The sequence below is a fragment of the Canis aureus genome, chromosome 3, assembly GCF_053574225.1.
Source record: "Canis aureus isolate CA01 chromosome 3, VMU_Caureus_v.1.0, whole genome shotgun sequence".
Taxonomy (NCBI): domain Eukaryota; kingdom Metazoa; phylum Chordata; class Mammalia; order Carnivora; family Canidae; genus Canis; species Canis aureus.
Window position 1 is genome coordinate 30850569 of NC_135613.1, and position 12090 is coordinate 30862658.

General features: G+C 58.2%; 1 protein-coding gene across 2 annotated transcripts; it reads right to left on the reverse strand.

Moving 5' to 3' along the window:
• Positions 1–508: 508 nt before the first annotated feature.
• On the reverse strand, positions 509–4025 carry TPRG1L (tumor protein p63 regulated 1 like). 2 transcript variants are annotated; one of them, XM_077891501.1, is made up of 5 exons: positions 3872–4025; positions 3534–3625; positions 3272–3448; positions 2418–2571; positions 509–1842 (listed from the first exon to the last, which is right to left on the reverse strand). In XM_077891501.1, exons 1-5 carry the CDS (start codon positions 3941–3943, stop codon positions 1648–1650), a joined length of 690 nt encoding a protein of 229 aa, XP_077747627.1. In that variant the 5' UTR covers positions 3944–4025; the 3' UTR covers positions 509–1647. The 2 variants fall into 2 exon arrangements, with proteins under 2 accessions (XP_077747627.1, XP_077747626.1); XM_077891500.1 differs by having other exon boundaries at positions 3719–4011.
• Between the last annotated feature and the right edge of the window lie 8065 nt (positions 4026–12090).

Genomic DNA, 12090 nt, shown 5'->3' on the forward strand with positions numbered 1-12090 from the left:
ATTTCTGGTTTCAGGTCTGGGGTCACTCACAGGAAATAACTGCCCCCCACCAGCTGTTTGTCCCTCAGATAACATCCTGTCCTGCTCTGGAGCCTCCGCTCCCCATCCCTGGAGTTTTCTGGAGAACAGGCTTGGGTTTCACATAGGGTGTTGGGGCATGTTCTGGAGTGCAGGGACGGGAGCCCTGAGTGCTGAGAGGGTGGTGCCCCACCGGGGGGCCACTGGGTCAAGGTCAGCTCTGCAGGGAGTCCACCCTGGCCTTCTGTCCAGGGAAATCCCATTCACCTCTACCTTCGGGTGCTTCTGACGGCAGCTGGGATTGAGGAAGTGGAGGAAGTAGGATTCCAAACCTGGGTTCGCCATCCTGGCTACGGGCTAGCTTGCACACCACTGTCTGGGTTTCCCCATGAGAGAGCTGTACCAGGACAGGACCCCCGAGGATCCAGAACAAGCACAGCAAATTGGGAGCTTTACAAAGCTAACAGCTTCAAGGAAGGAGCGACATCCGTTCAACTGTAAATGTCTTTACTATGAGACCAAAAGCAAATGCTCAAGACCCAGGTGGTGTGGAGGCAGCCTTCCAATTTGAGCAGGCTGCTGCATTTGGATCACATCCATGCCGACCAACGCTACACCAGAGTTGTAAATAAGGAGGAGGAAACCAGTGAGCCAGCACTTCAGTTGATAACAAGCGCTCCCAGTCAAGCCAGCAAGCCGAGGACAGGTGGGAGCACGAGCAGCATGCTGCAGTTCCCACGGACATGCTCTGCGGGATGCCACAGCTCGGGCGTGTTCAGGGCAAGGCAGGCGGCCTCGGGTCTGCATGGGCGCGGTGGGGACCCAGCCGAGTGTCAGCAGCATGAGAGACAAGAATCTGACAAGGTTCCTTCCTTAAAAAGCAAACTGAGCAATCCCCATTTTAAATGTGACTATGGCAACCCAAACCTAGAACAGGCATGGGTGTCAAATTGTTTGCAAAGAACTATCAAGGTAACTCTCATATCAATGAATTGTCTACACACGACTTCCTGCGAACTTCTGGGCCCGGGAAAGATGCCATAGGTATGAACACGATAATTTTAGGAAAAGTAGGACTTTAGGTCAAACATATTTACACAAAGCTACTATTCACTAAGGAGCCAACAAGGCAGACTGGTTTAGTTCACTAGCCTGCTGGCTTGTTTTGCAGTAAGCTTTAAAAAATGGATTACATTTCAAAATATAAAATTTGACACCAAGTAGAAAGGTATTTGCAACTATAGGCACCGGGGTCTCAAGGCTTCCGCCGGGTATAAGCATCTGCACAGTTGGAAGTGCTAGCAGGGAGGTTCCGGTGGGAGCACATATTTAGTAACATGCTAGAGGGCTGGGGGAAGGGCCACGAGAAGCCACACAGAGACGCTCCAGGAAAGACATGGAAATAAACTCTAGAAGATGGAATACTGGCCAAGACGGGGACGGCTAGACTCACTTTGCTCTTTGTGGCTCCTATTACCCAATGTTCAAGATTCAGCTAAAGTATAGAATCCATTTGACTATTCTACTCGCACTGTGCTCCCTAAGGGTTAACATCCCCGACCCTGCAGGGGCCTTGGAGCCAGCTTCAGGTCTGCTGCCCAAGCCCCCAGGTACACCCGTGGGGGGCAGCTAGAAGCCTATTTTGCCTCTGGTCATGGAATAACCCAATTTAGCCTCGTTGTTAATGAAGGACATTAATCCCACGTAGGTCTCGATGAGGAGAGGACGCTCCAAAACCAGTACACCGTTGGCTTGTCCTGGCAAGGGACTCTCTTTCTGGGCTTTCTTGACAGCTTGGATTAACATAGCTTTGAAGCTTTCCAACTTAAAGAGAGAGAAAACAGGTTGCCAATCAGTCATCGACACCAGAAAAAAATCCCACCCATTTCTGTGTCAGCCTTGCCACTGTCCCCGGGAGAGACGCCTCTCCAGCCACATGCTGGCTATCCCTTGGCTCACGGGGACAGGCGACAGGCCTCGCAGAGCCTTGCCCTCTGCAGGTCTGAGCTGCTCTGTCAGGGGGACGACTTCATCCTGCCCACCACCCGCTAGGCCACCTAAGCAGGTCGAAGGGCACGGCTGGCAGGCAGGGCCCACCCATGTCACTGTCCTCTCCGGCTCAGCAGACTGCTGGCCAGAGTCCTTCTGTGTCCTTCTCCAAGGCCATCATGGCCACCAGGGGCCACATTATAGAGCTACGTTGACCAGGAACCACCAGCCACGTGAGGCTACTTAAACACAAGATAACTAAGACTTTTAAAAGAAACTTAAAACATTTGCTTCCTCCGTTTTAGCAGAACAGTTCAAATGCTGCACAGCCACAAGTGGGAACCGTGGCAGGCAGGCCTGTCCTAGGACGTCACCGTCACAGCTGGGCAGCACCGCTCCGACGGTCTTACTTGGCACAGAGAGGCCGTCTTCTCATCCGCACCGGCCATCGGGTGCTCTATGAACGTGGCGTAGGGCACATTGGTGGACCAGGGGTTCCACCTGTTTATGAATGAAGGGCGGCTCTGCTTGTCCCACTGAATGCGAATCCCAAAACCTTCTCGCCTATGGAGAAGAGACAAAGACTTCACGCAGCAGCAGGCCACAGAGCGCTGGGCAGCCCAGGCAGGTGTGGGCAGGTGTGGGACCCGGGGATGCTGCTTCACCGCCGTGCTGTGCTGGTCAAGTCCACCTTTACACAGCACAGCTTAGGGGGCAGGGAAGACCGTGTAGGTGGACTGGGACACAATCGACACGTTTGTCACTTCAGGTCCCCCGTCCAGAAGGCCTGGAGGCTAGCTGGCACCCAGCTCAGCACAGCTTCCCGACCCAAGCAGACCCCTGCAGCCAAACTCTGCCTGGCCGTCCGAAGTCACCCGACCAGACTAAAGTCTAGGCTCCCGTGTTTCACGACACTCCCTTCCCCAAGCTGCCTGTTAAACGCTCGGATTTTACTTCCAGGGACATCTGTAAACAGAAAAGGACAGGCTACCTTTCTTCTGTTAAACTTCAACTAGAGCAGAGTGTGAGGTCACGGTGTCACCCTCTCCTGGCCGGGGATAAAATGCTGAGTTAGCCCCATCCTAAGATGCCAAGTCAGGCCTGCCTCCAGGGCCTCAAGCTCCGTCTGCTACGAGCCTGAGAGCCTCTCTCGAGCCAGGATTCCTCCTGGGGCACCTCCTCGCTGACGCTGGGCGTCGGCCGCGTGGGGGCTGCAAGCACTGACTACCGACCCCGACGCCGGCTCCCTGCTGAACACACTTACTTGTTGAGCGACTTGGGGGGAAACTGGAACTCCCCGCAGGAGATGGTGTCCACCGCGCTGAGGGCTACGCGGACCACCTGCTGGCACTGCAGGCTGATGAAGTCGTACTTGCAGATGAGCAGCGCCTGGTCGGTGATGAGCACCAGCCGCTCCTTCTCGTTGTTCCAGTGGTCCACCCTGCGGGCCCGCCGCGTCAGCCCCCGCCCCCGGCGGCCCGGCCCCGCCCCGCCCCGCCCCGCCCCGCCCCGGCGGCCCCGCTCACTCGGTCAGCAGCCACACGCCCTGGATGTCGCCGTCCTCCACCGGCCGCACCACCACGCCGATCTCCTCCACCGCCTGCTCGATGGTGCCGGGCTGCGCGGGCGGGGCAGGGCGGGGGGGGCGGGGCTCAGCGTCCGTCCCGCCCCCCGCCCCCCGCCCCCCCGGGACCCGCGCCCCCCGCCTCACCCGGAACACGAAGTACTCCTTGACGCGGGCGCGGCGCGTGGGGTCGTGGATGCTGAGCGGCCACAGCGTCTGGCGCAGCGGCGAGCCCGCGCCCGGCCGCCCCCCGCCCCCGCCCGCGCCCGCGCCCCCGCCCGCGCCCCCGCCCGCGCCGACCTCCTCGCCGGCCGCCAGCACTGCCGTGGGGCTCGTGCCCGCCGAGTCCACCGAGTCCCGCAGCTGCAGCATGGCCAGGCCGGCCGCAGCCCCGGACCCCGACCCCACACCCCGCCGGAACAGGCCGCCGTCGCCTCCGCCGTCCCTGCCGCCCCGGCCCGCCCCGGCCCCGCCCCCGGCCCCGCCCCCGGCCCCGCGGGTCGCCGCGATTGGCTCCGCCTCGCCAGCCCCCGCCCCGGGCTCCGCCCCTGCCCGCGCCCAGCGGCCCTGCCAATTGGCTCGTCCCCAGCCGTCTTCCACGATTGGTCCTCCTCGCCGCCAGTTCGCACTCGCTCCGCCCCCTTCGTGCCGGAAGCGCACGCCGCGCGCACGCCCATTTCCTCCCGACGCGACCGGGAGACGGGGCGGGGCCCAGGCTGGTTGCCAGGGAGACGCCGAGGGTGCGCTCCGCGTCTAGCGCCAGTGACCCCCGGCCCCCGCCCGCGCCCCCGCCCGCGGCCCCCGCGCCCCCTCCCCCGTATCCGCACCCCGCTTCCAGGCGCCAACACCCCCAGGCCGAGATCTCCGCCTTACCCCCCCCAGGCCGCCCTGGCCCGGGTAATTGCCCCCACCCCGCAGTCACTGTCCCTGGACTTGACCCGCCTTCGCCGTCTCCACCCCCTCTCCGGGGAGGCGACCCCCGGTTCCCCACCATGGTTGCCAGTGGCCACCCTCGCGGGACCCGGGACCCTCCCCGCCGTCAGAGCCCCTTAGACTAGCCGGACTCCAGAAGGGCCGAGGCTTGCGGGGGCCTGTCCACATGGCAGGCGTGCCTGGGGCACCCTGGCTCCCAGACCCTGGAGGCACAGGGCTTTCCTGGACACCCGGGCCTTTCCCGGCTGCAGGTTCCGGGATGGAGGTGGAGGCCGGGCCTTGGGTCCCGCGCTCTGACCAGCAGAGTCCTCACTGAGCCTAGGAAAGCGTCCCTCTGCGACCCCTGTTTCACAGAAGGGGACACCGAGGCACGGGCCGGTCACTTGCCACAGCCACTCATGAAGGGTCAAAGCAGGATTCACTCTGCGCCCCTGCTCCCGTCCTCTGGACACTAGAATTGCATCTTCCTGTGGGAGAGACCTCTGGCCCTAGCTGGCGCCACCCTAGGCTTTGGGCCTCCCTGTCAGGACCTCATGGCCGTCTTCATCACCGTCCTCCTGGCAGGAGCCCGAGGACTGTGCATCCAAATCCTCACCCCGCTGGTCACTTGAGACTTCTGCCATCGCCTCTACTCACACCACCCTCTCCCTGCCCCACCCCAAAGCCTTCTTGCCTCACCCCTACTGTATTCAAGGCCACCCTCCAGAGGACATTGCCTTTCACCAGGACTCACTACTTTGTTCTTTCATCTTGTCACTCACCCTCTGTGCGTACGCGGGGGCTGTGCTAGGAAACTTGGGTGCACTAGCCCTTGGCAAGTGGTTGTGCTGTGGGGTCTGTAGCCACTTCCTTGGCTCTTTTAAGTTTTACCAAAGCACAGCTTGCCAAGCACAGGATTCTCGGCTGAGGGAGGGGGCAGGCCTGGGGGGAGGTGAGCAACTGCACTGGGGTGAGCGGGTCTTTTCATGTCTGCAGAGGTTATGGGTCATAGCCAGGGTGGCCCCCCACTGAGGTGTTTCCAATCATCTGAGGGATGCCTTCTAAGGTCAGGAGGGGGAGTTTCTGGCCAGGAGAGCAGGACCACTGGCTCCCCTCTCACCCCCGCCTGGCTCCCCCTGCCCCCAACCCCTGGGGAGGCTGAAACCACAAGGTAAATATATCATGAGGAAGCTAAGGTCACTGTAGGGTGGAAAGAAGAGCCCGGCCCTACACCTGCTGTTGTTGGGCTGCTAGCCCGCGGGGGCAGGAAACCACAAAATCACTGCTTGCCACTGCCTCCCCCATCTCCGTCCATACTGGAGTAGTTTGGGTACTTTGCTTGGGAGAGGGGGGCGGAAACAAAGATCCCAAAGCATGCTGAGTGGGTGTGCAAACGTGGGTAGCAAGGTGCTTCTACGCGCTCTGGCCTGCTGTGGTCAGTCGGGTGGGACAGAGGCCGCTGCCTTCTGTTGACCCGGGGTGGGTGACCCCCCTCTTTGGGCCCTGTCCCTGCAGGAGGCGGGAGCGGGGGAGCCTCTCTTCTCTAGCAACTAGGCCTGGGGCTGAGTTGGCTCTGCCCAGTCCCTGTGTGGTGGGCCTAAATCGGGCCCCTGAGGGGCAGGCTGGACCTCTTGGGCTTGTGCCTTCTGACACCTGTCTTGGGTCCACTCTCACTCCGGAGGGGGCTCAGAGCGGAGCCAGGGACCGGTTGAGGATGGCAGCAGGCATGTGGGCTCAGAAGCCCTTCCCTCTGTCCACAAGGATCAGCACACTGGAGCTCTCTGTGCCTCAGTTTCCTTTTCTGTTGAACGTGGATAATAGTAGTTCCTATTTCCAATGGCTGTTGGGAGGATTAAATGAGTTGATTCCTGTGGCGTGTGCAGCACTCTGCCTGGCCCACATTGAGAGCCATGGTCAGTGTCAACCGTCACCCTTCTTCATACTGGTCCAAAGTGCCAGGTATGTCTGCAAATATTGCCTTTGCTCCCAACACGTATGCATGGGGGGCAGTTTTCTTCTCTTACCAAGGAGAAAACAGTTCAGAGAGGTTGTCACCTGGGGAAGGTCGCACATCAGCAAAAAGCTAGGATCTCTTGAAGTTCAGAGCCTGTTCCCATGCCAGGGGCTCCCCAGGGGGCAGAGAAGAGTCCATCCACTGACAACATGTATGAGGGACTCACCCACTCCACAGGGTGACAAGGGGAAGCAGGAGGTTCCAGTGATCCTCACCTCCAGGGTCATCTCACGGGGGGGGGGGGGGGTTGGGAAGGGGAACCAGAGTCCAGGGGATGAGGTCGCTGGTGGGCATGTGTTCCCGGGGAGGGTGGACAGCCAGCCCCCGAGGACCCCCTGCTCTGGGTCTGAGTTCTGGCCCAGCTATGCATTCCTGTGGCAGATTGTGAACCAGTCACGTAACCTTCCTGCTTCTCCTTCTCGTCTGGAAAGCAGGAGTGATAAAACCTAGCTCAGTGGTCGTCAGGAGGCTGACATGAGATAACTCGTACAGAGAAGACCTGTCTGAACAGCTCTCCACCAGCATTTGTGTCTGAGAGTCCAGCCTGTGGGGATGCCCGGCGAGCACCGTGCAGGCAGGTGAAGATATAGGAGGGCAGGGGCCCAATTAATGGCCCCCAATCCGAGCAGAGGCAGAGGAAACCAGAACCTGGGGTCCGGGGTTTGGGGTTAGCTTATGGTGGGGGGACACTGTCTACCACCCCTGCTGCTTGTGGATCCTAGAAGTCAAGTTCTAAAGGAACTCTTGTTGGCCTTGAACTAACGGAGTTTTGCTGAGGTCCCCGGATCATCTCAAGGGATGAGTTCTCTCTCCTTTTAGCAGAGAGATTACACTAATGAGGCTCACTGCCATGCTGACTCCCACAGGAAGCATGGTCAACTAAGTGATGGCAACCTTGTGCTGGGACATGTTCCTATAAAATCCCTAAGAATCTGATGTGCCCTGGCATGACGGCAGCCATCGTGATTTTCAGAAGTCCCAGGAATACCCCACTTTCCTCATCAGTGCGTTATAACAGATTCTCAGCAGCTCTCCACCCACGGCTAGTTGCGTTTTCTCCTCTGCACATGGTTATTGCTTTACTCTGATGCTTTGCAAAAGCATTTCTGCAGAAGTACTTCATCTTCAGGGAGACACACGGAAAAGATTCTGGCAAGGATGGGTTTCTGGTAAGTAAAGCCCGCCTGCCTGCACGTGGTGGGGGCAATGAAGGAGCTCTCAGATGCTTCCCCAAGGCTACCTGAAAGCCCCACCCAACGCAGAGGGCTGGTAGCCTAACTTGTCCCTAATCTCCTTCCCCACGTCCATAAAGCGGGCCCATTTCACCGAGGACACAATGTCCAGGGTGAAGGCTCTCCCCTGCGGGCCTCCCTGGAGCATCTAGGTGGGGCAGGGATGGACAGTGAACCCACAGATGCACAAGACCCAGGAGCCACCATAAAGTTTTGTCCGGGGCAGATGCACATTTCCTCCAGAATTTGTGGTTGATAAGATGCAAGCCTACCCAACCCCTAGGAACAGGAAAGAGGTGCAAGGCTTTGTAGGAAATGGGGGGCTTGGGAGGACTCTTACTCCCCACGCGACACAGGGCTTCTGTCCCTCATGCCATCTGGCAAAGCAGAGGCACGTGTGGCACTGGAGATTGGAGCAGCAAGTAGCCTTCTAGGGAAGCAGGTGAAAGCCCTGGGCATCTTGCAGGCACGGCTGCCATTTGAGTTAGGTTGTGCCTCTAGGAGGTATGGCTTGGGTGCTATGGCAGAGACAATAGAAGTGTCCCTAGGATTTCAGTGCCACCACTGGAAGGAGCAGGAATTAGATATATCCTGTAGAGCACCAGCTCCAAGCAGTGCACACAGCACTCCTCCAAGGGGAGCCTCTCACCAAGGAACAGTGTATCGTGGCCAGAGGTTCCCTGGCCGTCAAGGGGTGGGATGAGAACACCTTCCAGGGATCCACCTCTGCCACGGCTCCAGTCACCACGCTGGCCAAGTCCACCAGCCCAGTGTCTCCAGAAACGCAGACACTACTAGGCCCTGTGGAGCATGCAGGTCCTCCAGACGCACCCAGGCCCCTATTCCTGGGGTGGCCCCTGCAGCCTGAGGGGAGGGAATGAGAGAGTCCCCCCTCCGTCAGCTGGCTGGTGTGCAGACAGTTCCTCATGGATTGTCCTTTTTTTTTATTTTTTTATTTATTTATTTATTTTTTTTTTTTTTATTGGTGTTCAATTTACTAACATACAGAATAACACCCAGTGCCCGTCACCCATTCACTCCCACCCCCCGCCCTCCTCCCCTTCTACCACCCCTAGTTCGTTTCCCAGAGTTAGCAGTCTTTACGTTCTGTCTCCCTTTCTGATATTTCCCACACATTTCTTCTCCCTTCCCTTATTTTCCCTTTCACTATTATTTATATTCCCCAAATGAATGAGAACATATAATGTTTGTCCTTCTCCGACTGACTTACTTCACTCAGCATAATACCCTCCAGTTCCATCCACGTTGAAGCAAATGGTGGGTATTTGTCATTTCTAATGGCTGAGGAATATTCCATTGTATGCATAGACCACATCTTCTTTATCCATTCATCTTTCGTTGGACACCGAGGCTCCTTCCACAGTTTGGCTATCGTGGCCATTGCTGCTAGAAACATCGGGGTGCAGGTGTCCCAGCGTTTCTCAGTCCTCAGCCCAACACTGACACCCTCTGGATGGAAACAGAGACAAACCATAGCAGCCAGTGGGCGGAACTCAGAAGGCTGGTGATCACTCTGGGGGGGGAGGGGGGCATGGCCGTTAACCCTTAGTGCTGACAGTTGGGCTGTTCTAAAGGGATGGACCCTACAGCTCAGCAACAGGAAGCCCAGTGATGAGGATCATGAATAAGCCTTCGTGGGGTCAGGATACCTGAAAAGACATTCAGGTTGACAGGCAGGAGCCTCAGCTGGTCCTCACTGTCTTCCACATCCAGGCTCATAAGGCACTAACGTGCCCCAGCAGCCTGGAAGATGACGCCCTAGCTCGAGGATGATCCCTAGCAAGTGATCCTTCGTCGAAACAGCAGATTGGGCGCGCAGAGAGCGCGGCCCCTGCTTACCCACGTGGGGCAGCATGTTGCCAAGGATGTTGGATTGCCCTTGAAGTTCGGTGACCCAGTTAACGCGGTGACAGCCTGTCCTGTGAGTCCTCAACCATACTCAGGGCAAATGCCAAAGGAGTCCAGGACCATCCACCAGAATTCCCAACTAGTATGCTATTGGCGCTTCCCTCTGAGCAAGGGTTCCAAACGTGCCCCGGTTTGTGTGGACACTGTGTCTGGCCTGACCCACGCTCTCTGTCCCCGTGCAAACCAGTCTGCCACTGGTAGAGAAGCTGAGTACCAAGTATGGATACCCTCATGAACCAGACTGTGATGGGGCTCACATTTCAAAGGTCATGATGTGGGGGCTCTACCTCCCCTGTAAGCTGCAAGCAGTGGGGTGGTAGACAGGCAAAATGGAACATCAAACAGCAGATTAAGTTACTAATGAGTCACATCACCTTGCTGGGCATGCGGACGTCCTCTCCAAGTTTTAATACATTTCAGTGATCACTCAGTAGGGCCCGTTGCTGCCACGGCCCAGACTGCGGACCCCTGTGGAGGCACCTAATGCTGACCCACCCTAAAGGTGTGGAAGCTTTGGGAATGCACCATTGCCCCAACTCTCACCCTGGATCAATGCGCTGTGCTGCTGAGGACACCAGACCTGTCACACTGGGGAGGGGAACTGGCTGCCAGAGCTGGCAACAGGCTGTCCTGCTGGGCTGGCTGGGGGACTATTCGCTCTCTCCAGGACCCCACTGTTTGGCCACAAGCTGGACCTAAGCAAATGCACTATAGCTGGAATTGACCATGCGCTGTGTCCTGGAATGGACCAGGTCTTCATACCTGACAGCGCCGGCTTCCCGCCAGCAGTATGGCGTGCACAACTGGGTCCAGCTTCTGAAGCCACGTCTCCGTCTTCTTGAGGCCAGGCAGGCACACTCTGTTTCCCCTGGGTACGATCATTCGGCTGCTGTCTCTGCCCCTGCCATCGGCCCAGAGGACACTACAGCACATGTCCAGGCCCTGACCAAACTCACCCAGCAGGCGGGGAGTGAGAACCAGCAGAGCCTGTCCTCACCGGACACTAGGGCCCCTGGGAGAAAACCGTCCCCCAGAGTAGGAAGGCCTCAAACCTCAGCACTGCCTCTCAAGGAGGCGCCGGCACCAGCATCACAAAAGGGAGTTTGTGTGTTCATACCTCATGCATCTGGTAATATGTCCTCTTTACTAAGTCCCACTGAGGACGCAGGCAAAGGCTGTGAGTGAGCTGACCTGCAGCCTCGGGCATTTACTAAATCAATGGTTCAGATTGGGGAGCATTTGCTGGAAAAACCTGTTACTTATTTTGGGAATTACTGTCTTAATCTGCGTTTTCTCTTGTGCGTGTCTATACTGTTGTGGTGGTCTCTGCCTCCAAAGCAGCCAGAAAGCCACCAAACGAGCTATGTCCATGCTAGTGACAGCCCTTGCTGACCTCTGAAGCCCACTGCAGAAGTAGGGGCATGTGAGATGGTGAGAGCTGATCACAGGTCACGAGGGGGGTGGTGGAGGAGGTCACAGAGAAGATGTCTGGCTCCTCACCCCACGCCATCCTTGGGATGTGCGCTCTGCCCCCCCATCCCCACGGCGGGAGCCGCCTGCAGGGACGCAGCCTTGAGGTAGTGCGGCATTGGGACCATCTGGACGATCCGCGTGACTGAGCCCCACGGAGGCCTCTGTATAGGGTTCTGGCTGCAGGTGTGTGGATCCCCTCAAATTGCCTTGCCCAAGACCAGCCTCAGAAATAAATTCCCTTGCTTATCACACCTACTACCTGCCAGCCTGAAGTGTCTGCCTCTTTCCCCGTGAACGGGGGTCAGTCTGTACCCCAGTAGCTGGAGGGGTGAAGTGCAGGAGCCTGGATGGAGTGAGTCCATGTACAGGAAGCGAGAGCTGGACTTCCTGGCGCCATGGACCACAAGTGGGGGCGGGGCGCAGAATGGAGATGCCACAGAGAACACTCTGCTTGGTGGCATGCCTGAGTCTCATCTTGGGGATGGTTGCTGGGGTATTGGGATGAGAGGCCGGGCACACAGGGGCCTAGGACCCATTAGATGGGGGCCCTGTGGTTCCCAGGGTGGCAGCAGTAGCAGGGACGGGGAGAGAATGCTGGGCAGGGGCTTGAGATTTTGGTGGATGTGGGCACTGGGTAGGCCTGTGGCTCAGGAAATGACAGAAAGGGGATGGAGGGTCCTCGGGTAATGAATAGCACTGGCTGGTGCACTAGCTCCTGGGCTGCCACACCAGCATCCCACACCCCACGGGCCTGGTACAGCAGAACTTGTCCTCCACCCTGTAGGCCAGAGGCCCAAGGCCAAGGAGCCCTCGGGGCTGTGCTCCCTTTGAAGCCTATAGGGGAAACCTTGCTGGCCCTTCTAGCATCTGGTGGTTGCTGGCAGCCCTTGGCAGCCCTGGGCCTGAGGCTGCATCCCCAAAAACTTTGCATCTGTGGTCACATGGCCGCCTCCCCGTGT

Excerpts from the sequence above, each read along its gene's own strand:
- TPRG1L (XM_077891500.1), bottom strand. The coding sequence starts at position 3,943 with ATGCTGCAGCTGCGGGACTCGGTGGACTCGGCGGGCACGAGCCCCACG. Across the intron at positions 3,449-3,533 it reads GGCGTGTGGCTGCTGACCGA|GGTGGACCACTGGAACAACG; the intron begins GTGAGCGGGGCC and ends GCGGGCCCGCAG. Across the intron at positions 1,843-2,417 it reads AGACGGCCTCTCTGTGCCAA|TTGGAAAGCTTCAAAGCTAT; the intron begins GTAAGACCGTCG and ends TCTCTCTTTAAG.